The 27,099-nt window shown below is 45.9% G+C and overlaps 1 protein-coding gene across 5 annotated transcripts in view; it reads right to left on the reverse strand.

The window, feature by feature from the left end:
* Positions 1-27,099, reverse strand: part of macf1a (microtubule actin crosslinking factor 1a) — an 837,043-nt gene that overhangs the window by 289,459 nt on the left and 520,485 nt on the right. For 3 of the 5 annotated variants that reach the window (XM_038800586.1, XM_038800577.1, XM_038800568.1), the window contains exons 22-29: positions 26,723-26,877; positions 22,106-22,232; positions 20,333-20,516; positions 10,546-10,703; positions 10,104-10,282; positions 7,997-8,135; positions 1,591-1,784; positions 148-310 (exon numbers count right to left, since the gene is read on the reverse strand). In XM_038800586.1, coding sequence (XP_038656514.1) covers positions 148-310; positions 1,591-1,784; positions 7,997-8,135; positions 10,104-10,282; positions 10,546-10,703; positions 20,333-20,516; positions 22,106-22,232; positions 26,723-26,877 — 1,299 coding nt within the window. Of the gene's footprint in view, positions 1-147; positions 311-1,590; positions 1,785-7,996; positions 8,136-10,103; positions 10,283-10,545; positions 10,707-20,332; positions 20,517-22,105; positions 22,233-26,722; positions 26,878-27,099 lie in introns of all 5 variants that reach the window. The other 2 variants (XM_038800561.1, XM_038800551.1) reach the window with 1 other exon arrangement.

The raw sequence follows: 27,099 nt of genomic DNA on the forward strand, positions 1-27,099 counted from the left end.
TTTAAAAACATAGTACATTTTCAAAGCATACTCTCCCTTGATAATCCTTCAGTGTGATTTATTTTAAGTAACTATAAATCATTTAATACACGACTGTCACGTTATTTATGAAGATTGGCATGTTACAATGGATTTAGTTTTTCTTACCGTTTGTTGGCTAAGTTGCTGTGACAGGATCTTGGTGTCTTCAGCCTTGCCTGGCTCCATCTTCTCTTGTTGTGCAGTTGTTTCCTCAATCCAATCAATCAGTGACTGATGGCAACTCCTGTAATTCTTTAATAGCTCTTCAATACTTTTCAATTCAGATTCTCTGTACAGTGCAGGGAAAGGATGAAGTGAAGTGGTTAAACATTAAGTTTATGGTCAACTCCTCCAGACAAGATTCAATTTTAAACCGCAACCATAGTTTTCTCACATAGGCAATATCAGAGATTTTGAGTGAATAGCCAACATAACATGCACAGCTTTAGCTAAGAACTTCACTTTAGCACTTTTAGGTTAAAAAAAAAAGAAGGTTTAAACCAGAGATATATGTGTTAAATACGGTTACCATATATTATTAGGATTACACAAGGTAGTCTGGACATTGCTGGTGGGATTTTGGGTACCAATTAGCTGGCAGTTTAGCTATTATTAGGAGAAATGTCCTCATGTTAGCTCTTGAAATGGCAATAGCACAAATACAATGACAATTGATCTTCATTGTCTTTTTGCTTACATTGCTGATAAATTAAAGTGAAAGACCAAAGTTTTTAGAGTAACGTACAAAATAATTCAAATAGAAGAGTGAGTAAATCAGCAAGTAACTACCAGGTGATACCGAGGAGAAAACAGACTAGCGGGAGTAGTTTTGATCTGGGAAAGAATGAGCTCGAAATGAAGAATGTATAATGAGTCTTGGCTAAAATACAGTCAGGGTGTAAGGGGCGGGGGGGGGGGGGGGGGGGGGGGGGGGGGATTGCCAATGGCAAGGAGATATTTTGAAGATACATTGAAAATCACCATTTACCACTTGTCAGAAAACAATACAAGCAAGCAATGTTTTGAGGTCTCAAGATTATTGTTTGTTCCAGATCTTAAAACAGAAGAATACAAAGATAGAATGAACTGATGTTGCTTGAAGTGGGCCTCAGTGAGAAAATATAAAAGCAGCAATAAAATGTCTACATTAGAGATGAAGGATGCAGTTCAGTGACCCCGTTCGGTCTGTGCTGGACCGATCGCGAGTCACCCGATCCGCGTTGCCTAGTGCAATCTGGATCTCACCCTCGCTGGGCACCTTGGCAATGCCAATGCCACCATGACATTGTCAGGGTGCCTGGGCTGGCACTGCGGTGGGGTTTGGGGAGACCTTCCCAATGTTGTGGTGGTGGTAGTGGTGGGGGGACCTTGTACAGCGGGATATTTCTTACACTGCGACTGCCAGGAAAGGCCCTGCTAAACATGCCATTCAGAGGACTTTAACTTCAGTCTGCTGAATCGCACTCGAAGAATGGGCTGATAAGATGTTGAAATCAATATTTCTACAAAGCTAATAAAAACTATATTAAAGATTTGAAAACTTTTTACAAGACGCAAAGAATGGCTGACCTGGTCTCGATCTGCGAACAGATGCTTCGCCATCGATCTTTCAGTTGTGCTGCCCTTTCTTGATATCGTTCCAAATCCAAGTTGCGCTCATTGTGCAGCTGGAAGAGATGTTCACCAACAGCATTTGCTTGCTGCATTTCCTCTTTCAAAGAGGAAAACACACCCTGTTTATCATTCACATCATGAAGCCATTGCTGCAAGTAACAAAAGTTACACCATATTATTTTCATATCAAAACAAAGCATCTCAAAATATCAAATATCAATAATAGTTCACAAAATTATTTTCATAGTTTTGTTATTCTCATCTACCATTACAGGTGTAATTCTCATGCTCCATAACCAATAACTGGTATTATGCTTAATATTTCAAAATAAAAAGATACTCAAATGTATGTGACATATTGTGCTTAAACAAGCACTTGCTTGGACAAATGTGTTCGTATCAATAATCATCAGAACTGCTGATAATAGATTTAGGAAACTCCCCAAAAATTAAGGGATGCGCCTGGAGATAATCAGTCAAAGCTATTACTTAATGAAATGGAAAAAACGCAGACCCATTGGAAGCCAAGAGCAACTGCTATAAGGGCTATAATTCCAGGAGTTTGCTGCGTGCAAATTAGTTGCCATATTTCCTACATTACAGCAGTGACTTTACTTCGGAAGTGTTTCGAAAAGCGTTTTGGGATGGCCTGGGGTGGTAAAGGACGGTATATAAATGAAGGTCTTTTTTTCTACCCGATGTAAAATTAGTTAACCTACGAGTTGATCAATTTGCAGAAAACTTCCAAACTTCTACTACCTTTTCAATATAGAATTGTTTCTGAACTTCACTCTTGAAAAATGTATTCAAAGCCACCAAGTGTCAAGAGTAGATTGGGAGACACTGCTCCCATTGCTTGAAGGATCAAAAACCAGATTTAAGGTTATTGGCAAAAGTAGTAATGAAAACAAGAACGTCTTTTTTCACGTTTTCACACAGCAAATATTGGGTCTGGAATGCACTGCTCGCATGAGTGGTCAATGTAGGTTCAATCAATGCATTCAAGAGGAAATCGGATCATTATTTGAAAAAGAAGATTGGGCAGGGCTACGGAGAAAAGGCAGGGTATTGCACTGGATAAACTATCCCTTCAGAGAACCAGCACAGACTCTACAGGTCAAATCTGTGATTTTGTGAAAGGCTTGATTCTTATTTTTAGGCAATGGTCCCCGAGTACAAGATTCCATAGCCAGTACAAATAGTTTCTATCCATCTACCCTAACAGCTCCCCTTAATAGTTTGAAAACATTCCAAAAAATACAGCCCAAATTGTTGAATCTCTCCTTGTAATTTAACTCTTGCCCTCCAGGCTTCATTCTAGTTACACTGCCTGCAAGACCAATATAAATCTTCCAAACGATGCTTAGATGTGAACACAGTACTCTGAGGTTCATCCAGTGCTTGTTTAGTTGCATCTCGACTTCTATCCCCTTTACTTCAAATCCTCTAGATACAGGTCAACATTCCATTAGCCATTTAAATTCTTTTGTACTTGTTCATGACATTTTAATGATCTATGTAGCTGGAATGCAAATCTCTGGGTTTCCACAGCTTCTCGCCTTAAGTACTCTGATTTATCCTTCTCAAGTCCAAATGGATGACCTCATGCTTGCCACAGATTGATCCATTCACTAAATCTATTAACATAGCTCTCTAATTTTTTTTTCTCCGCACAGCTTAAAATGCTGCCTATCTTTGTGCCACTGGCAAACATGGATATCTGAATAATTCAGGTCAGGCAGCGCCTGTGGAGAGAGAAAATGTTTCAGGTTCATGACCTTTCGTTAACTGCTTTTTCTCTCCACAGAGGATGTATGACCTGCCAAATATTTCCAGCAGTTTTTTTATTTTTAGTATCAATGGTATTTTTCTCTTAACATGTCATCGAGTTACCCCCCATTCGAAGAGCTTAGCTCAGTTTCCTATGAAGGACTTTATCGAACAGCATCTGGAAGTTCATACTCAAAACCATTCACTTGCTCACTATCTAGTCATCTTCAAAAATGCATTTACAAATCTATGTTGGTTAGAATCTTAGAATCACTAAAGTGCAGAAGGAGGCCATTCGGCCCATCGAGTCTGCACCGACCTTCTGACAGAGCAGTCCACCAGAGCGCACTTCCCCACCCTACACCAATGACCCCTTAACCTAACCTGCACATCACTGGACACGAAGGAGGAATTGGTCATGGCCAATCCACCTAACCTGCACATCTTTGGACTGTGAGAGGAAACCAGAACCCCCAGAGGAAACCCACGTAGGCACGGGGAGAATGTGCAAACTCCACATAGACAGTTACCCTGGAATTGAACCCGGATCCCTGGTGCCGTGAGGCAGCAGTGCTAACCACTGTGCCACCGTGCCGCCCTGATCAGTAATGTGATCAGATAGAAATGTTCAAGGTTTTTAGTCCCCAAGTTATAGAGTTTAATAATTTCCTGACATTAAGAGTACCCAATTCTTTTTTTCCAATTAAGGAGTAATTTGGCATGGCCAATTCACCTACCCTGCACATCTTTTTGGATTCTGGTGTTGAGACCCAAGCAGACATGGAGAGAATGTGCAAACTCCACATGGTCAATGACCAGGAGCCGGGATTGAACCGGGTGCTTGGCGCCTTGAGGCAGCAGTGCTAACTAATGGGCCACCGTGCCGCCCCCGACAACATTTGTTAGACCAGAGTTTTTCAAAGTGCAGGGTGTTGGAAGGGTCACAGAGCGATCGGTCGCGGCGTTCCTGATCACTGGTGAAGCGCCCAATAGCCTCGTCGGGCTTTTAAGAATGCCGGCCATGACCGCTTTTATGTTGAGAATGCCAGCTGTGACCGGATTTTAAGTGCGAACGATGTAGTCTTCTCGCCAGAAGCGGCAGCAGAGAGCAGGTCATGTGCTCGGAATGTACACTGATGTCACGCATTCTCTATGTGCATGCTTTTGACACAAAATCATGAAGAGATTTCTCCATTTTCTAGCTGCGAGCAAACAAGCAAACAAGGCTGTGAAGAACTGAAGATGGATCATTTTGTTATAAGGAAGAGAGAGCCAGAGACACAAACAGGTCAGGACTTCACAACTGATTCTGCTGGAGAGTCCAAGTCAGGACAAAGCAGTGCTAGTGTAAGCTGCTCGGGGAGAGTGCACGGCAGGACGAAGCAGTGCTAGTGTAAGCTGCTTAGGGAGAGTGCACGGCAGGATGAAGCAATGCTAGTGTAAGCTGCTCGGGGAGAGTGCACGGCAGGATGAAGCAATGCTAGTGTAAGCTGCTCGGGGATGGTGCACGGCAGGACGAAGCAGTGCTAGTGTAAGCTGCTCAGGGAGAGTGCACAGCAGGACGAAGCAGTGCTAGTGTAAGCTGTTCGGGGATGGTGCACGGCAGGACGAAGCAGTGCTAGTGTAAGCTGCTCAGGGAGAGTGCACAGCAGGACGAAGCAGTGCTAGTGTAAGCTGCTCGGGGAGAGTGCACGGCAGGACGAAGCAATGCTAGTGTAAGCTGCTCGGGGAGAGTGCACGGCAGGACGAAGCAATGCTAGTGTAAGCTGCTTAGGGAGAGTGCACGGCAGGACGAAGCAGTGCTAGTGTGAGCTGCTCAGGGAGAGTGCACGGCAGGACGAAGCAGTGCTAGTGTAAGCTGCTCGGGGAGAGTGCACGGCAGGACGAAGCAATGCTAGTGTGAGCTGCTCAGGGAGAGTGCACGGCAGGACGAAGCAGTGCTAGTGTAAGCTGCTCGGGGAGAGTGCACGGCAGGATGAAGCAATGCTAGTGTAAGCTGCTCGGGGAGAGTGCACGGCAGGACGAAGCAGTGCTAGTGTAAGCTGCTCAGGGAGAGTGCACAGCAGGACGAAGCAGTGCTAGTGTAAGCTGTTCGGGGATGGTGCACGGCAGGACGAAGCAATGCTAGTGTAAGCTGTTCGGGGATGGTGCACGGCAGGACGAAGCAATGCTAGTGTAAGCTGCTCGGAGGGAGTGCACGGCAGGACGAAGCAATGCTAGTGTAAGCTGCTCGGGGAGAGTGCACGGCAGGACGGAGCAATGCTAGTGTAAGCTGCTCGGAGGGAGTGCACGGCAGGACGAAGCAGTGCTAGTGTAAGCTGCTTAGGGAGAGTGCACGGCAGGACGAAGCAGTGCTAGTGTAAGCTGCTCAGGGAGAGTGCACGGCAGGACGAAGCAATGCTAGTGTGAGCTGTATACAGAACTCCAGGACCTCTGGTGAACAGCCTATTAAGAAGAAACTGAAATCTGGAACAAAGCAATAAAAAGATGATTTCCAGGTATGGCGTTGATAATTGTGCCAATGCAAATCAGGATGCAAAGTGTGCTCTCCGCAGTGAAGTACTGGAAAATGAGGCTGGATTTCCTGTCCTGCATGCTAACTATGTCTTTTTTTAAATTTAGAGTACCCAATTCTTTTTCCATTTAAGGCAATTTAGTGTGGTCAATCCACCAACCCTGCACATATTTTGGGGCTGTGGGGGAGGGACACACGCAGACACATGGAGAATGTGCAAATTCCGCATGGACAGTGACCCAGGGCCCGGATTGAACTCGGTAGCAGTGCTAACTACTGTGCCACCGTGCTGCCCGCTAACTATGTCTTAGCATGTGATACCTTTTCAATTTCAAACAAACTGAACCCCAAATTACAAGGGAAGGATGATGATTGCTTTTGGCACTGTGAAGAAAGAGATGCTTTCCAAAAGTCATTGAAAATTTGGCAAGTGAGAGTACAAATCCAAAACTATGTTCCTCACAGTGCTACGACACATCGAAGAAAACAGTGTTAGTAATAAACTGGCAAGCCTTGTTCAGTCACATTTGCCTGCGCTAATCAACAGTTTTTGTTGCTAGAGAAGTTTCAGATTTTGAAAGAGAAGAGGTGGGTGAAAAATCCTTTTTTGAGACCCAGAGTCAATTATTAACTTACAGCTGACTCCAAATGAAGAGGCTGAATTCTGCACTTCACCTGTGACAGCCCATTAAAAACATGCCACAAGTCCATAAGACTGTCAGCATTCTGGAGTAGTGTCTCCAATGAGCATCAGTGCTCAGTAAAACAAGCATTTTGTTACTATTGCTTTCACAATGACCTACATGTGAGGCTGGATTTCCTGTCCTCACAAAGATGACGACAGCACAAAGGAACCAATATGCGCATTGCACCCTCCTCCTGTAAACCTGAGATCGTGAGGACCAAGCAGGCTCACCTGTCGCATTAAAAGTAAGCAAAAATGGTGTGTTGTGAAGGTCAGTCGACATGGGTTGCGAAGGCCAGCCAGTTGGTTAAAATGGGTCCCAGGGAAAAAAGTTTGAAAAACATTGTTAGACTAGCCTTCTATAATTTCCTGATGTGCTCTTCATCTTTCTTCAAGAATGAAATGACATGCAATTTTCCAATCTTAAGGAATAGTTCCTTAATTGAGAAAGCTTTGGAATATCATTGTCAGAGCATCGGCAATGTTCTTGACTACTTAATACTGGAATCAAAATCATTGCATCCTAGGGATATGTCACTCTTCAGTTCTGCTATTTTAATGTACTCTTCTTAATATCTTGTCACCCGTGGCTGTTCCTTATATCTCCTCCATTCACCAGGGCCATCTTTTTCATTCTTATAAGCCTCTTAGCTGTCCCTTAAGGTATAAACTAGTGCTGTATCATAGTAAATGTATTTGAACTCTTCCCACCAATCTTCTGTTGTTTCACCCATCATCAACTTTTCCCAGTATACTGTGGTAATCCATGTTCCAGCCCATTGAATTCAACTAATTCAATGCTTTCCTGGTTAGCCTCCCACACTTTTCATCCCCCAAAAACTTGAGGTTAACTATAAGTCGACTGCATATATCCTCATCTCCATAAAATCCCACAAACCCATCACAGCAGTATCTGTTGATCTATGTGGACTCCTGATCTATCTTAGTTTTAAAATGATCATTCTATTAAAATTCCGCTGAGTCTTGTCCCTCCTCAACTCTTCCAGCCTAAAAACCCTCATCCCTCCAATTCTGGCCTCCTCCACCAAAGGTATCCACAACCCCCCAGCCTCATCGCACACGTTTGACTCTTTCAGCTGCAAGTCCCAAACACTGGAACTCCCTCCTTAACTGGCTCGCCTCCACTAACATGCCTCATTGACCAAGTTTTTATTTCAACCCTCCCGATACCTTCTTTGTCTCAGGGTCCATTTTTGAATGATTCCTATGAAATGCCTTAGGATAATGTCCCCTTTAAAAGGTGCTATGTAAATGAAAGTTGGTGCTGTTGTTAAATGCTATTTGGCCAGTCCCAGGATTTCCAGTCACATTACTGTAAGAGTGTGCTGATTTCATTAATTAGCTTTTCTAATTACTGAGAATTATCTGACCTCTAATAGGGTCCTCTGCCCTTCAATAGCCTCCTGGTTGACTGGTACTGCATCTTCCTCACACAGCTTCATTTCGTACATTTTAACCAGCATTTCAGCCCCTTGACTGGTTTTCAACATGACATCCACTGTTTTCAGCCTAAAAGAAATTAAAACAATTATTCGCTTGAAGGAAAACTTTTACACGTTGAATATGAGAGTTAGTTTTAGAATTCTTTACAGATTCAATCTGATTATTTCCCATCTTTTCTTGTGGTAAACTCACATTCTTCCATCTATTAATCAGGAATCTATATCTAACCTGCCTTTAAATACTTTGGTGAAGAAAGTATTTTAAATGTTTTTAATTCATTCACAGGATGTGGGCGTCGCTGGTTAGGCCAGCATTTATTGCCCATCCCTCGTTGCCCTTCAGAAGGTTGCAGTGAGTTGTCTTCCTAAACCGCTGCAGTCCCTGAGGTCTAGGTACACCTACAGTGCTATTAGGGAGGGCGTTCCAAGATTTTGCCCCAGCGAAGGAACAGTAATATATTTCAAAGTCAGGGTGGTGAGTGACTTGGAGGTGAACCTCCAGGTGGTGGGGTTCCCAGATATCTGCTGCTCTTGTCCTTCCAGATGATAGTGGTCATCGGTTCGGAAGGTGCTGTCTAAGGAAACTTGGCAAGTTACTGCAGTGCATCTTGTAGATGGTACACACAGCTGCCACTGTTTGTCGGTGGTGGGGGTTTAATGTTTGTGGAAGGGGTAGCAATCAAGCAGCCTGCTATGTCCTGGATGGTGTTGAGCATCTTGGATGTTGTTGAAGCTGCATTCATCCAGGCAAGTGGAGAGTATTTCATTACACTCCTTACTCGTGCCTTGTAGATGGTGGACAGGCGTTTAGGGGTCAGGTGGTGAGTTACTTGCCATAGGATTCCTCGGCTTTGACCTGCCCTGGTAGCCACAGTATTAATATGACTAGTCCAGTTCAGTTTCTGATCAATGTTAACCACCAGGATGTAGATTGTGGGGGATTCAGTGATGGTAATTCCATTGAATGTCAAGGGACGATGGTTAGATCCTCTCTTGTAGAAGATGGTCATAACTGAAAGGTGCCTTTTGAACAAAAAAAGTCCAATTCAGAAAAGTGTTCTGTGAAAGAATATACACCTTAAAAGGTACAATTTTCTTGTAAGCTGGCATAATTTTCTTGCTGCAAAAGATTTGATCAAATTCTAACATATATCAGATTAATGTCATAAGTTTCAAAAATGTTGGAGTCACATTAATAATTATGATCTTTGTGCATGCAAATAATGTCATTTGACCATTTCTTATTGTTTAAGATTTCCATTCATTTGTGCATGTGCATAAAAAGGTAGTGATACAAGAGCACATTTAACTTCTATGATCACTTCTGTAGCATAATTCCAATTGGTGTAACTTCTTGGATGCTTTACTGAGAGACACAAGGTTGTATCAATTTCAAATTCTATCGCTTTCAGTCTCCCTTGTTCAACTCAAATAGCAAGGCAAAGGAGGAAAGAACTGGAGCCCATCATTTACACACTTGGAGGCTTTTATTTACAGTGACATATGTTACAACCTTGCACCTCCAAATACAACAACCAGATATTTAGACTGTTCCTGTGTATGGGACCTGCATGAATCTGCAGTGTATGTCCACCACTTGAATACAACAAAAAACTCAGGGCAAGGTTTTCTGACTGTTCACGTTGGCGGAATCTTCTGGTCACGCCGATGGCACATCCCTGGCGGTGTGGGATGAATTAGATGGGAAATCCCATTGATAATGCTGGATCAGAAGATTCCGCCGCCAGCCAAAAGCAGGCTGCCAAGAAATACACTGCCAAGAAACACGCAGTGCGGAAGCCAGAGAATCTCAGCCTCAATATACAATTAACATCCTTGGTCTGAAGTGAAGTGCCTCCAAGTAAATCCAACAGATACAAATAGATGCAAAGTTCATAGTTGCTACTTCTGCTAGCCCATCAAAATATGATCAAGCTGCTATTTTTAAACACATACTAATATTGTAACTGATCATACATTTAACTCTTTCCAACTTTGTTCTAAATTAATCCCTTTTATGCAATTTCAGACTCACTTGTCCATGTAGATGGAGGATAATGAATGCACTTGATTCATTTTCTGTACAACCAAGTCCAACTCAGAATGCAACGCTGGGATACTAGTCGCAGAGGGAGACTGGTAGAAGAAACTCTCACATTTATTTGTCACCTGATTCAAATCAGATTTCAATCCATTTAATTCCTGCTGCATGCGCTGCAAAAACAGTAAATAATAAATGAATCGATAAGAAGATTTCTGAAAAGTTTACTTCCTAGAACAAGGATAAATTGACAAGAAAAGTGATAGCAAGGGATGTAATATTTTTCACATGAACTTGCCACAGGAAGTGCTGCCACATAGTAAGTATAATGGCAGCTTTAGTTAGAGTAACGCAGCATGACCACAAGTGAAATACTGACAGACTGTGGTGTCCACTAATCAATTTCAATGCATCATAGATACATATTGTGACAAACCTCTTGTTCAATGATTCTGAAGGCACTATCTTGCATGGCATCTCCTTCTACTGAGGCCTGGAGCTTTCGTATTAATTGGTCTTTATATTTTTCAAGATGTAGGCAGATGTTTTGCAGCTCGGTGATGTACGTCATACTCAATGTCTCATCCTTCTCCTCTACTTGACAAGCACATGATAATTACATATAAAATTTGAAATAACTCAAACACTTCTGCTATTTTCAAGTCACAATGATCATTGAGATAACCAGGAAGATAAGTATTCTCTTGTATGACAAATACAGTGCATTAATTAAAAAACAAAACAAAAGCAGAATAAATGATTGGGACATATACATGGGATTATAGTGGAAGCAAAAAATACAAATGTAGTTTTAAAAAAAAATGTTTTAAATATGAATTTTTATTATAATGGAGAAATTTGACATTCCACAAAATAAAATTATATTTTCAGGGACAGTAAGGCAATCCAATAATAATTAACAAAATTAGCATACCACTAAAAACTCAATTACCCCACATCCAATAAGATGTAACTTTTTCCAAGGGCCATCGTAACAAGACCAATCGCATAAGAAAGTGCGTTTTGCCAGAGCAGTGATTGCACTTTATTGCAGTTTGCAGGGGTCTTCAACGGAATACCCAGTGAGAGGGTATAGAACTACTGACAACAATTTCTGGGTTTCTTAGTTCAGCATTCTGGTTGTACCAACAGAATGTGGCTTGCCACAACCTCAAGGGCAGTTAGGGACAGGCAACAAATGCGGCCTTACCAGCAACACTCAAACTCCTTGAATGTATTTTTTAAAAAACTGTGCATGTGCAGACTCCAGAGGCTGCTGTCAGTTTCGTCTGAGTAACAACAGTCAATGTTGATGATCACATAATCAGTACAACATCAAATTTTGGGCCATGATACAGGACTCACCATCAAAGAATATTTTCAAGAGGTTAAAATACCTTTCTGAAAAAAAAAACAGGTGTTTTTCAACACCTTATGGTATGATTCTACTTCAGTTGTTAAACATTGTGGTTTTGAGCTTGTTTTCATAATTCATTCTGGGCATTGCTGGCTGACAGCATTTATTGCCCATCCATTGTTGCTCCTAAGGTGACGGCGAGTCTTCGTCTTGAAGTGTTGCAGTCCTTGTGCTGAAGATACTTTTGGAATACTGTTAGGTGAGGACTTGGACTTCTACGCAGTGAACATCAAGGAAAAATTATACCTATCCTGGCGAGAATGATGTGGTGTGCGACTTGGAAAAAGGTGGTAATGGCTTCTTGAGGACTTTGTCTTTCTTGGTGGTGAAGGTCACATGCTTGCAGTAGTACCGAAGAAGCTTTGGTAAGTTTTTTTTTTATAAATGTTTTTATTCAGTTTTCATATTTTATATTGAACAAATTACAAATTGTTAGGAGAAAAAAAACAACAAACAAACACGCAAAAATTAACATACATATTTACAGGTAAGCATCTTCGTAGTAGTAACTGCGCCCGCCCCCCCCCCCCCCCCCCCCCCCCCAACATGTTTATTTAGTTTGGTTTTGGGCCTTAGCTAGCCATCGAACCCCCGTACCGAACCTGTAGCCCCTCCCGCTACCTTCCCCCGACTATTCTTCCTCTTGTACATTGGCCACAAATAGGTCCCGGAACAGTTGCATGAATGGCTCCCACGTTCTGTGGAAGCCGTCGTCCGACCCTCGGATGGCAAATTTGATTTTCTCCATTTGGAGAGATTCCGAGAGGTCGGACAGCCAATCCGCAGCTCTGGGCGGTGCTGCTGACCGCCAGCCAAACAGGATTCTACGGCGGGCGATCAGGGAGGCAAAGGCAAGGGCGTCCGCCCTCCTCCCCAGGAATAGATCTGGCTGTTCTGAAACCCCGAAGACCGCCACTATCGGGCATGGCTCCACCCTCACTCCCACCACTTTGGACATAACCTCGAAGAAGGCTGTCCAGTACTCCACGAGTCTGGGGCAAGACCAGAACATGTGGGCGTGGTTGGCCGGGCCTCTTTGGCACCGTTCACATCTGTCTTCCACCTCCGGGAAGAACCTACTCATACGGGTTCTTGTTAAGTGGGCTCTATGTACCACTTTTAGTTGCGTCAGGCTGAGCCTTGCGCACGTGGAGGTGGAGTTGACCCTATGCAGTGCTTCGCTCCAGAGTCCCCACCCTATCTCCATCCCCAGGTCGTCCTCCCATTTCCTTCTTGTTGCGTCCAGTACGGTGTCGTCCCTATCTACCAGTCGGTCATACATGTCACTACAGTTCCCTTTCTCTAGGATACTTGCGTCCAGTAGGTCTTCCAGTAGTGTCTGTCGTGGCGGTTGTGGGTACGTCCTTGTCTCCTTTCGTAGGAAGTTTTTGAGCTGCAGGTACCGTAGCTCGTTCCCCCCAGCTAGCTGAAACTTCTCTGTCAGTTCGTCCAGTGTTGCGATCCTGTCGTCCGTGTATAGGTCCCTGACTGTCAGTGTCCCCCCGTCCTGCCTCCACCTTTTGAAGGTGGCGTCAGTCAGTGCTGGTGTGAACCTATGGTTGTTGCAGATGGGAGCCCTGTTCGACATTTTGGTCAGGCCAAGTTGCTGCCGCAGTTGGTTCCAGGATTGGAGGGTGGCTGTCACCACTGGGCTGCTGGAGTGTTTTTTGGGTGGGGATGGGAGTGCTGCCGTGGCGAGGGCCCGGAGGGAGGTTCCCATGCAGGAGGCCTCCTCCGCACGCACCCACTCAGCCTCTGGCTCCTGGATCCATCCCCTTACTCGCTCGGCTGTTGCTGCCCAGTGGTAGAATTGTAGATTCGGGAGGGCTAGCCCTCCCCTGGTTTTTGTTTTTTGTAAGACCTTCTTTGGGATCCTAGCATTTTTACCCCCCCATACGAACGCCATGATGAGTTTGTCCAGCGCTTTGAAAAAGGCCTTGGGGATGTAGATCGGAATGGATCTAAACAGGAAGAGGAACCTGGGCAGTACGTTCATTTTGATCGTCTGAACTCTCCCCGCGAGGGAGAGCGGGAGTGTGTTCCATCTTTGCAGGTCCTTTTTAACTTCCTCCGTCAGGCTGGTGAGGTTCCATTTGTGGATCCCTTTCCAGTCATGGGCTATTTGGATCCCCAGGTAGCGGAATTTATGTCGGGCTTGATTGAACGGCAGCCCCTTTAGTGCTGCCCCCCCCCCCCCCTTGCGGGTGTACTGGGAAGATCTCACTTTTGCTCATGTTGAGTTTGTAGCCCGAGAAGGCTCCAAACTCTTTCAGGAGCGCGATGATTCCGTCCATGCTGCTTTGTGGGTCCGAGATATAGAGGAGCAGATCATCCGCATAGAGTGAGACTCTGTGCTCTCTACCTCCCCTTCGGATCCCCCTCCAATTTTTTGCTGCCCTGAGCGCGATTGCTAGCGGTTCAATTGCTAGTGCGAACAGCAGCGGGGACAGTGGGCATCCTTGTCTGGTGCCCCTGTGCAGCTGGAAGTATTGGGAGTTGGTATTGTTGGTCTGTACACTCGCCATGGGTGCGTTGTACAGGAGCTTTACCCAAGCGGTGAACCCTGTTCCAAGCCCGAACCGCTCCAGTACCTCTATGAGGTATTTCCACTCGACTCTGTCGAAGGCCTTTTCTGCGTCCAGGGAGACGATCACCTCTTGTGTTCTCTCCCCGGAGGGGGTCATTATCACGTTCAGCAGGCGCCTGATGTTCGCGGTAAGCTGTCTACCTTTGACAAAGCCCGTCTGGTCCTCTGTGACCACCTCAGGTACACAGTCTTCTAGCCTCTTGGCTAGGATTTTGGCCAGTATTTTGGCGTCTGCATTCAGCAGAGATATGGGTCTGTATGACCCACATTCCGTTGGGTCTTTGTCTTTCTTAGGTATCAGCGAGATTGAGGCCTGTGCTAACGTGGGTGGCAATGTGCCCCTAGCTAGCGAGTCTGTGAACATCTCCCGCAGGTGCGGGGCCAGCGCTGTCGCAAATTTTTTGTAGAAGTCCGCCGGGAATCCGTCCGGTCCCGGCGCCTTCCCCGCCTGCATGGAGCTAATGCTGTCCATGATCTCTCCCAGTGCTAGTGGTGCTTCCAGATCCCGTTTTCTGCCCTCTCCCACAACTGGTATGTCCAGTCCGTCAAGAAACCGGTTCATCCCAGCCTTCCCCGTTGGGGGCTCTGAGGTGTACAGCTCTTGGTAGAAGGCCTTGAAGGTTTTGTTAATCCTCTCTGGTTCTGTTTCCAACGTGCCTCTGGTATCTCTGATTTGCGCAATTTCTCTGCTGGCTGCCTGCTTTCTCAGCTGGTGGGCCAACAGGCGGCTGGCTTTGTCTCCGTGTTCGTATAGGGCCCCGCGTGCCTGGCGGAGTTGGTGTACTGCTTTCCTGGTGGAGAGCAGGTCAAAGTTCCTTTGTAATTCTTTCCTCTCCGCCAGGAGTTCTACGGTCGGGGCCTCGGAGTATTTATGGTCTACCTCCAGTATGGAGTCGACCAGCTTCTGCCTAGCCACCCTTTCCTCCCTATCTCTTTGCGCTTTGTAGGCTATGATTTCCCCTCTTAGTACGGCCTTAAGCGCTTCCCAGAACGTGGAGGGTGAGACCTCCCCGTTTTGGTTGATCTCAGTGTACTCCGCTATGGCCCGCGCTATCCTTTCGCTGAAGGCCTTGTCAGCTAGTAAGGCACCGTCCAACCTCCATTTGGGGCGCTGGGCCCTTCCCGTCTCTAGCCGCACATCCATGTAGTGTGGGGCGTGGTCTGATATCACAATTGCGGAGTATTCCACCTTGTCTATCTCTGGAAGCACCGTTTTCCCCACCACAAAGAAGTCAATTCTGGTGTACACGTTGTGTACTGGGGAGAAGAAAGAGAATTCTTTCTCCCCCGGGTGGGCGAATCTCCAGGGGTCTACTGCTCCCATCTGCTCCATATAGTGACTGAGTTCCCTTGCCATGTTTGAGGTTTTCCCCGTTCTGGGGTTTGATCTGTCCGTCGTTGGGTCCTGTACACAGTTGAAGTCCCCCCCCATGATTAGTCGGTGCGTCGCTATGTCCGGGATTTCTGCCATGGTCTTTTGGATGAAGCTCGTGTCGTCCCAGTTGGGCGCATACACGTTAACTAGGACTACCGGCGCCCCATCCAGGGCCCCGCTGACCATGACATACCGTCCCCCTGGGTCCGTAACCGTCTTTGTCGCCCTAAACATTGTCCTCTTGCCAATCAGGATCGCCACCCCCCTGGCCCTTGCCCCATAACAGGAATGATAGGTTTGTCCCACCCAGCCCTTTCTTACCCGCAGTTGGTCCTGCTCCCTCAAGTGCGTCTCTTGGAGGAAGACTATGTCGGCCCTCATGTTTCTAAGGTGGGTGAGGACTCTAGATCTCTTCACTGGGCCATTAAGTCCCCTTACGTTCCAGGTGACTATTCTGGTGGGGGGCTTCTGCCCCCTTGCTCCTGTGGGGTTAACCATATTTGTCCGGTGGACGCGCCCCTGCCCTCTGGGGTTTCCCTTTGTTAGGGGGCCGTCCAGGATGTCCACTATCACTGCTCTCCCCATGCGGTCGGGTCCCTGCGCTCCGGGGTTCCCCCTTGTCCCGGGGACACCCGCCATGGCCGTCCACTGTGTGTCCGCCACGCGGGTAGCCCCCTGCACTCCGGGGGGCCCCTTCACCCACAGACCGTACTGGGTGGGTGTTTGCAGCAGTTCCCTGTTTCGAGCCCTTGTCTGTGGCACTTTGTGGCCCTATTCCCTTTCTGGCCTCTTTTGTCCCTTCGTCCCTGCATTTCCCCTCCCTGGTCTCTCGCCCCCCGAGTGCCCCCCCCCCCGCTCTATCCCTTTCGGGGATACCCCTGTGTACCCCTCCATTGCCCCTCTCTCCCCCATTCCTGTCCCCATTTGCTCTCCCACCTTTGATGGGTGATCCCCCCCCTCCCCTGCCTGGCGCCTTCCCCCCTGTTGGGGGTGCGCTGCGGCCCTGCTCTGTTGCGCGCCCCCTTCGCTAGCTTTCCTGCTAGCACGGTGGCTCCCCGCTCGGAGGTTGCTGTCCCCCTTCCCCTCTCCCCTCTCCAGTACTCCCGTTCCCTCGTGCCGGGGCCTGGCCTCCCACCTGGAGCGGGCCCTTGGGCATTGGGTTGTTTTTCCTGGGTGCTCCTGCCAGGGGGGAGGGGGCTGGCTTTGCCTCGCCCCTCCCCACCCCCCCGTCGGCATGACGTATCTCCTTGCCATGGGCCCCTCGTCCCTACTTCCCATGGCGTTTTTCCAGCCCGTGCTCCTCAACGAATCTATTCGCCTCGGCAGGGGCTGTAAAGAAATATTCCTTGTGTTGGTATGTGACCCAGAGTTTTGCTGGGTACAGCATACCAAAACGTACTTTGTTCTTATAGAGAGCTGCTTTCGCTCTGTTGAACTCCGCCCGTCTCTTAGCTATGTCCGCTCCAAAATCCTCGTAGATTCTGATGGCGTGCCCGTCCCAATTGCAGGCTCTATTCTCCTTGGCCCAGCGCAGGATTGTCTCCCTATCCCGGTACCGGTGCAGTCTGGCTATAACTGCTCTCGGTTTTTCCCCTTCCTTGGGCTTCGGGCGCAGTGACCGATGAGCTCTGTCCATTTCCGGTGGGGTGGGAAAAGTTTCCCGCCCCACCAAGGAGCCCAGCATCGCAGCCACGAATGTTGTGGGATTTCTACCCTCTATCCCCTCTGGCAGGCCCACTATCTTAATGTTTTGCCTTCTCGAGTTGATCTCCTGGTCGTCTACCCTGCCCTTCAGGCTCCCCTGTGTTGCACTCAGTTTCGCCATTTCCCTCTCCAGGGACATGACCCGGTCGCTCACGTCAGTCGCTGCCTTCTCCAGCTCTTTAATGGTTGCCCCGTGGGCTTCCAGTATCTTCCCTTGGGCATCCACTTTCTCCTCCATTCTGGTCAGAGCCTGCTGCACCCCTGACATGGCCCTGGTCATTGCTGCCTGTGCTGCGGCCTCTGTGTCTGCTTTTAACTCTGCCTTGATTGCCTGCAGCTGCTCCCTCACCACCTCTGCAATGGCTTCCTTCCAATTCACGCCCCCCTCTAACCCCAGGGGAGAGGTTGCCCGCCCGTCCAGCCCTTTTGGATGCGGCGATACATTCTTCCCGCTGCTTCGCGTGTTGACTCGTTCGCCCAAGCTGGTTTGCCCTTTGCCCCGTCCACCTCCGGTGCCCCCTTTCTCTTGGGTCCCTTCTGGCATTTTTTTCTCCCCCTTCCCCTTCATCGTTTCTTCTCTCCTTGTTCTTCTTTTCCCCCTTTTCCGCACCCTATTTTAATTTTATTTATATATATATAAAAATATATGTATATATTTTTTTTTTTAAATGAAAAATTTATTTCCCCCCTTCTTTCCTTTACCCCTTTATTTCACCCCTTTTCTCTTTACCAGTTTTCTTTTGGGTTTTTATTTTAAAAAAAAGAACAGAAATATAAGTCTCTTTTTTCTTTTGTTTTCTCTCTCCACTCGCCCAGGAGAGAGAGAGAGAGTCCCCCTTTGTCCTTGCCACGTGGTGGTCACTGCAGTTGGGGGGAGGGGGAGGGGCGAGTGGGGCTGCTGGTTGGGGGGTTGGGGGGGGGGGGTTTGTGTCCCCGCTGCTGGTTGGGGGGGGGGGGGGGTTTGGTGTCCTCGCTGCTGGTTGGGGGGGGGGGGGGGGGGGGTTGGTGTCCTCGCTGCTGGTTGGGGGGGGGGGGGGGGTTGGTGTCCTCGCTGCTGGTTGGGGGGGGGGGGGGGGGGGAGTTGGTGTCCCCGCTGCTGATTGGGGGGGGGAAGGTGGTGTCCCGCTGCTGGTTTGGGGGGGGGAAGAGGGCCCGCCGCTACCGCACCGTTCCCGGCCCGCGTGGGGGGGGGGGGGGGGAGAGAGGGGTTGGACCTGCCGCTGCTGGGCCTCCCTGTCGCCGTCGCTCCTCGCCTCCGCCTTCCGCCGCCGCCCGCTCCTCCTCAGCTGCCGCCCGCTCCTCCTCCGCTTCTCCTCCGCTTCTCCTCCGCTGCCGCCCGCCGCTGCCGCCCGCCGCTCCTCCGTTGTCGCCCGCTCCTCCGCCGTTGCCGCCCGCTCCTCCTCCGCCGTTGCCGCCCGCTCCTCCTCCGCCGTCCGGCCTGTCGGGGGGGTTCCTTCCTGGCGCTTGCGGGAGCCCCTCTCCCTGCGACCTCCTCGCTCGCCGCCCGGAAGTCGAGTCCAAGCTTTGGTAAGTTGCTGCAGATGGTACACCACTGCATTTTTCTCCGTCTTTCTACTTCTATGGGATATTTTATATGTAAATACATCTGAGCAAATATTTATAGTCTGTATGCATGGATCTGGTGCTATGCTATATTTGCACGAGACAAACTAGCAGGTTGGACATTCTATGTATTGTCCAATAAATATTGTATTGTGATTAAGCTCCCCTTTATGTCACAGGTAACCCTGAATTTGAACGATATCTTTGCTTCACTGACACTGGGTCAAAATCCTCAACTCCTTCCTTAAAAGTATTATGGGTGTACCAACAGCATAAGGACTGCAGTGTTTCAAGAAAGTGGCTCATCCTCACCTTCTCAAAAGCCATTAGAGATAGGCAATAAACATTGGTTTTCCTAGAAGCACACACATACCATGAATAAATGCAAAATAGGTTAATTATTAAACCTGAGTATACTATCCTATACACAGCATTAAATACATTTTGAATGATATGGGTCGGTGTCTGCTTTGGAGCCTGCCATTTAGCTGCGAGGTGAGAGCAGTATCAAAGACTTTGAAGTACAATACTTTCCATGCGTCTGACAACGATACTTCTTTGCTTCTGACGGCACCTCACATACCTTGACAAACCTGCTTTCAAGGGAAGTTCAGCTACCTGTAATAGTACTGGCATTGTTATTTTCTATGTACAAGATTGCTACCAACAGTATTCTGATTGTAAATACGACAGTTTAATAAAAGCTAATCACAAGCTTGCTTTTCAAAGATTGTCAATGTCTCAGTTGTTGGGAACATGAATAATTGTTGATCAAAATCCAATTCATGAAATGTAGCTTGTGATGCCTCTCTACCTCAAAGATATTGGGCATGAGTTACCGGCCATGACCTGCCTGGCACTGCTAATGACGCCTGGGCACCTTGGCCCTGCCAGGTTTTTCTATTCGTTCATGGGATGTGGACTTTGTTGGCTGGGCCAGAATTTATTGCCCATCCCTAATTATTCTTATGGGGCAGTTAAGAGTCAACCACATCGCTGTGGGTCTGGAGTCATATGCAGGCCAGACTAGGTAAAGACAGCAGATTTCCTTTCCTAAAGGACATTAGTGAACCAAGTGGGTTTTTACGACAATCGACAGAGGTACTGCCAGGATGCCCGGCTGGCAGTGCCAAGGTGTCCAGGTGCATTTTGTTCATTGGGACCGGGGGTGCCCTGCCAGTTTGAGGTGAGGTGGATGGGGTGTGGTTCAAGGACCCCCCAACAGGTGAATTGGAGGGGGGTGGGTGGTCCGGGTGTCACATTGGGGTGCCATTTAACAATGGCTCCAATCTCTTCTTTCACTGACTGAGGTCCCCAGTGCAGGAAATGTGACTAAGTGCAGCCTCGGAGGGGCGTTCCCAGCCGTTAGATAGCGGAATCATTCCCGGAACTACAAGCGTCAGGAACGACCGCTCTAATCCCCCCCAGAACTGATTTTTCTTTTCTTTTCGTGACTTCACGTCCATTGTGTTACTTCGAAGTAGTGGATCTCCCATTTTATTTTTTTATGAAATAATTACATTGAAAGTCTGGAATCAAGGGTATATTAATTCTTGTTTTGTGTTCTTTTTACTGACCTGTTTCCATGGATACCAGTAGCTTCTCAGAATGCTCCTTACAGTTATCCACCTCTTCCTCTAACCGTAGTCTGTCTGCAATGGAGAAGACCTGAGACTCCTGGCTGTCCTCGAGGAAATCCTCATAATGCATCTGGAGATTTTTCGTGACTTGTGACTGCTCATTTGCCTTCAGAGTTTTAAACTGGAATGAAAAGGTACTGAAGTTGCCTAAATCTGGTATGCATTTTCCATAAATAATTTAAATGCTTCGATTATAAGCAGGTCATTCAGAGGTTACTGCCTCCCTTGACCAATTTGGCTTTATAAGCTTTCAGTTGACTTATCGATTTGAAAGTAAGTTTTATGGCAACAATACTATTCAAATATTATGGTTATATATTACTAGTTTCAACTAAACGTTCTTTTAAAAAAAAATTTTTTTTAGAATACCTAATTATTTTTTTCCAAATCAGGGACAATTTAGCTTGGCCAATCCACCTAATATGTACATCATTGGATTGTCAGGGTGAAACCCATGCAGACACGGGGAGAATGTGCAAATTCCACATGGACAGTGACCCAGGCCTGGATTGAACCCAGGTCCTCAGCGCTGTAGGCAGCAGTGTTAACCACTACGCCACCGTGCCACCCTCAACTGAACATTAGAAGGAAATTCACTGAGGTAACCAATTTGTGCTATAAAGAAAAGGAAAATATTGATTAGACTGTTTAATAGCTTTTTAAAAAAAATAAAGGCCTGGATTACAGTCAGCGGCAAATTGACAGCACCCAACACAGACCTCGAAGAAAGCTGCCCAAGATCACCTCTTCGGTTTGATTTTATCTTTCCCAATGTTAATTTTACTGATGGCAGCTAGAGGGTAACTATGGTGTCTAGCAACAACTATGTCATCAAGTAGGTGAAGCAGCCAACAACATTGAAGAATTCTAAGAGACAGCAAACCAGGAAGTAACAAGCAGGTTTTACCATTTATCTTTTAATAATTTTAGAGAAAGCGAAATGAAGATTGGGACAGAAATATGTGATTAAAAGATATAAGCTGAAAAATGACAAAAAAAATCTCTGTAATTATCATAGAATGGAAAGAAAATTACATTCTGTAAATATCAGAATTTCAGGGCCAGTGAGGTTATTCACCAATGATCATGATTTATTACGCCATTAAAAGCTCAGGGATTTTCGACAAGGTATAACTGTTGAAGAACCTTTGCAGTAAGAAGATTGGCATAAAAGTACAAGTTCATGTCAATTCAATGATTTCTAATTCACTTCCATCTGTTCGGGCTTCAGTAGTGCATCCTGTGTAGCAGCAGGAAATCAATGACAGGAACTTCTGGATTTCCGCATTTAGTTACATGTGCGTGAATGCCAGAAGTTGTTGTCAGTTTCAGAGAGCAATGGCTACAAATGCTTAACATCTTTAAAACTGCTGCAAAATGTGGGCTATAAATGTATTCAGAATACTGGATACATAACTCAAATTCACAACCCTACATGAAATGCATTCACAAAAGAAAGATACTTCTGCAAAGTAAAAAAAAGATCATTTGCAAAATATTTTTTAGTCAAGAATGAAATTCATTTCATCATTGTGGAACTTCTATTGGGATTGTATCGGTCATGGGCATCAACAAATAACTTGGGCTAGAAGTCTCTAAATTCCATCTTAAAATGTCACTATTGTGCTAATAACGACACAGCACAGCTATAGTTTGTACCATTTCAATAGCCATTGACAGCAACATTTTAGCAAACTAGTGGATACATACAGTTTCTTTGTTCCAGGAGTGAATGGTGTCAATGTCTTTCACTAGATAGTTCCAGGACACAACACTTTTCATGTTAATGTGCAGCTGGTGCCACAAAGCCATAACATTCTGATACATTTGTTCAACTCTGAAATGAATAGAAAGGTGAGAATATAAAATCAAACGAGAAACAATCAGAAATGTTACATCAGAGCAGGACAACATCAGATTGAGATCTGTATGGTATTACCATCCACTTAAAATTCTCATTTGTGATGTGTTTCCCTAAAACAGTTGAACATGGACAACTAAGGCAGACCCAGGGCAGACTTGTTTTAACAAATTTCAAAAGTTTTTTTTATCTAGCAGGAAACAACTACAGAAAAAAGGTCAGCTTTCAAATCAAAGAATTAGGGTACCAATAAGGATCACAATAAATGTTTATCAGATATGTACCCAAGTTTATAATACCACAGACGGAATATCCAAACAGAATAGAACCTCGCACATTACTATCTTGAAAGGGACATGTGTTGGCCTTTATTTCAAAGGTAATGGAGGATTAAAATAGGGAAGTCTTGCTAATACTATACAAGCCACACCTGGAATACTGTGAATTGTTTTTGGTCCCCTAAGCTAAGGAAAGCACAGTAAGACGTCTTGCAACACCAGGTTAAAGTCCAACAGGTTTGCTTTGAATCACTAGCTTTCAGAGGACAGCCCCTTCCTCAGGTGAATGAAGAGGTGGGTTCCAGAAAAATATATATAGACAAAGTCAATGATGCAAGACGATACTTTGACTGCAAGTCTTTGTAGGTAATTAAGTCTTTACAGGTCCAGACGGAGCAACTGGAGAGAGGGATAATTCCAGGTTAAAGAGGTGTGAATTGTTTCAAGCCTCATACGCTGCAGAAAAGGCTGTCCCGGAGCGTAGTACATTGGCGAAACCATGCAGACGCTGCGACAACGGATGAACGGACATTGCATGTCAATCGCCTGGCAGGAATGTTCCCTTCCAGTCGGGGAACACTTCAGCAGTCAAGGGCATTCAGCCACTGATCTCCGGGTAAGCGTTCTCCAAGGCGTCCTACAGGACGCACGACAACGCAGAATCGGCGGGCAGAAACGTAGAGCCAAATTTCGCACACGAGTATGGCCTCAACCGGGACCTTGGATTCATGTCACATTACATTCACCCCACCATCTGGCCTGGGCTTGCAAAATCCTACCAATTGTCCTGGCTTGTGACAATTCACACCTCTTTAACCTGGGATTATCCCTCTCTCCAGTTGCTCTGTCTGGACCTGTAAAGACTTAATTACCTGCAAAGACTCGCATGCAAAGTATCGTCTTACATCATTGATTTTGACTTTGTCTATATATATGTTTCTGGAAGCCACCTCTTCATTCACCTGAGGAAGGACCAGTGATTCGAAACAAACCTGTTGTACTTTAACCTGGTGTTGTAAGACTTCTTACTGTGTCCACCCCAGTCCAACGCCAGCATCTCCTCATCATAGCTAAGGAAAGATATGCCGGTATCGGAGGAAGTCCCGAGAAGGTTCACGAGGCTGATCCCAGGTATGGGGGGATTTTCTTATGAGGAGAAGTTGAATAGGTTGGGCTTGGTGTTTAGAAGAATAATGGGAGGCAGCCGTAGAGGGATATAGAGGATACTCAGGGTAGATCCGGAGAGGTTGTTTCCCCTTGTGGGAGAGTCCAGGACCAGAGGGAATAATCTCAGAGTAAGGCGTCACCCACCCATTTAAGACAGAGATGAGAAGGAACCTCTTCTCTGAGGGTAGTGAATCTGTGGAATTCTTTACCACAGAGGGCTGTAGGGGCTGGGCCATTAAGTATGTCCAAGGCTCAGATAGACATTTTTAATCAGTAAGAGAATAAAGAGAATAAGGAGGGAAAGTGGAGTTGAGGATTATCGTATTAGATCTGTCATAATCTAATTGATTGGCAGAGTAGACTCAATGGTCCGAGGGTCTACTTCTGCTTCTATGTCTTATGGTGTCATTTTGGCTAGACTTTAGGTTTTTTAAAATAAATTTTGAGTGCCCAATTCATTTTTCCAATTAAGGGCCGATTTAGCATGGCCAATCCACCTACCCTGCACATCTTTGGGTTGGGAGGGCAAAACCCACGCAAACACGGGGAGAATGTGCAAACACCACACCGACAGTGACCCAGAGCCGGGATCAAAACTGGGACCTCGGCGCCGTGAGACAGCAATGCTAACCACTGTGTCACCCCAGTTAGACTTAACATCTTGTTCACTAGGGCCTGATGGCCTACATTACCATAGAATTTACAGTGCAGAAGGAAGCCATTTGGCCCATCAAGTCTGCACCGGCCCTTGGAAAGGGCACCCTACCGAGGCCCACACCTCCACCCTACCCCCACACCTCCACCCTATCCTTGTAACCCCACCTAACATTTTTTGGACACGAAGGACAATTTAGCACAGCCAATCCACCTAACCTGCACGTCTTTGGACTGTGGGAGGAAACTGGAGCACCCGGAGAAAACCCACGCAGACATGGGGAGAATGTGCAGACTCCGCACAGACAGTGACCCAAGCCGGGAATCAAAGCTGGGACGCTGGAGCTGTGAAGCAACTGTGCTAACCACTGTGCTACCGTGCTGTCCCTTTATATTCTAGGGTGTTAAAGGAAGTGGCAGCAGAGATAGGGGATCCATTGGTTATGATATTCCAAAATTCCATGGACATGGGTAAGGTTGCAGTGGATTGGGAAAATGCTAACGTAATGCCCATATTCAAAGAGGGAGGAAGAATGGGGAAATTACAGACCTGTTAGTTTAACATCTGTTGTTGGAAAATTGTTAGAATCAATCATCAAGGACGTAATATCAGGACAAGCCAAAGCGCTTTCCATCAGAGTCAGCATGGTTTTATGAAGGGCAAATCATGTTTGACTAATTTGCTTGAGTTCTTCAAAGATGTAACAAGCAAAGTGGATAATGGTGGATAATGAGGACCCTATAGATGAAGTATATCTAGACTTCCGGAAGGCATTTGATAGGTGCCACATAGGTTAATTCACAAGGTGAGACCACATGGGATTAGGGGTAATTTATCAGCTTGGATAGAAGACTGGCTGACGGACAGGAGACAGAGAGTCGGGATAAATGGGTCTTTTTCTGGATGGCAAGATGTAACTAGTGGGGTACCACAGGGTTAGTCCTTGGGCCAGAGCTATTTACAATCTATATTAACGACTTGGATACAGGGATAGAAGGTTCTATAGCCAAATTTGCAGATGATACAAAAATAGGTGGGACAGTAAATTGCAATGAGGAAATCAGAACCTTACAAATGGATATAGATAGGTTAGGAGAGTGGGCCAAAATGTGGTGGATGGAGTTTAACCTGGATAACTGTGAGAGCATGCATTTTGGTCGAAAAAACAGAAAGACAACTTATTATCTAAATGGGGAGAGACTTCGGGGGTGCTCCGATGCAGAGGGATCTGGGGGTCCTTGTGCACGAGTCACAGAAAACGAGCATGCACGTGCAGCAGATAATAAGGAAAGCAAATGGAATGTTGCCATTTATAGCAAAAGGAATTGAATATAAAGGTAAGGAAGTGTTGTTGCAACTATACAAGGCATTGGTAAGAACGCAACTGGAGTATTGTGCACATTTTGGTCCCCGTATTTGAGGAAAGATGTAGTGGCATTGGAGGCAGTTCAGAGGAGGTTCACTGGATTGATTCCAGAGATTAGGGGTTTGTCATATGAGGAGAGATTGAACAGTTTAGGCCGATACACTCTAGAGTTTAGAAGAATGAGGGGAGATCTCATTGAGGTATACAAGATGCAAAAAAGGTATTGATAAAGTAGACGTGGAGCTGATGCTTCCTCTTGAAGGGCATTCTAAAACAAGAGGTCATAATCTTAGAATAAGTAGCAAATTTAAAAAAGATTTGTCGAAAAACTACTTCTCCCAAAAGGTTGTGAATATGTGGAATTTGCTACCCCAGAGTGCCGTGGATGCAGGGACAGTGAGCAAATTTAAGGAGTTAGACAAATTTTTATTTGGTAATGGATTGAAGGGTTATGGAGAATGGACAGGACAGTGAGTTGAGGCCAGGATGGTATCAGCCATGATCACATTGAGGCGTGAGGGGCTCGGGAGGCTAAATTGCCGATTCCCGCTCCTAGTTCTAGGGAGGCGATGCACTGGCTGATTTCGCAATCCAGCTCTTGGCCTGTAACATTGTAAGTAGAAGATGAGGAACATATCAGCCATGATAGAATAGCAGAGCAGAGTAGATGGGCCGATTGGCCTAATTCTGCTCCTATATCTTATGAATTTAAGTGTCGTAACTGTAACAAATCTACTGCAAGTATGTTCTTTGGGATATCATTCAGAAAAGATCTGAAATTTATCAGAAAGATACCATTTTACATAAATATTCTGATTCCTATATAAAAGAGGTAAATTTATAAAATGCTAATAAATAATTTTTTTTTGCTGAATACAAACAATTCATCTTAAATAGATTTCAATCAATTAGTATTAGCAATGAGATTGCATTCTGCAATGAGATGCCACAGTCAATACAGCTGTATGAAATTGTGGTATAATAATGATGTATTTTCTACCTGCTGCCAGTGTCAATGGCTTCTTGGTTGGGTGCAGGGATTATGAAACAGACAGATGGAACCATTGCCTCATTCCCGGTGGGACTAATAACCTTCCACTTGGTTCGGTGAGAGTTATCCTCCAGAACACACTCATCGTTCTTGCAGACAGTAATCTGTTAATAATTACAAGGTTATAACTCTAGCAGCTTTTCCAATACATACATATCTACATTTCACTATGGCATCAGCAGAAGCACACTCAGACTTACAAGATGCCCATTTAATTAAATGTAAAATTACATTTTAACTTCTTAACTTGCTCGATTGTATGATAATGTGTGTGAGGTGCTGGTCCTTGGCTTCTGAGAAAAATTTATGCATAAATAATGAATGTG

This window comes from Scyliorhinus canicula, chromosome 1 (assembly GCF_902713615.1).
Source record: "Scyliorhinus canicula chromosome 1, sScyCan1.1, whole genome shotgun sequence".
NCBI lineage: Eukaryota > Metazoa > Chordata > Chondrichthyes > Carcharhiniformes > Scyliorhinidae > Scyliorhinus > Scyliorhinus canicula.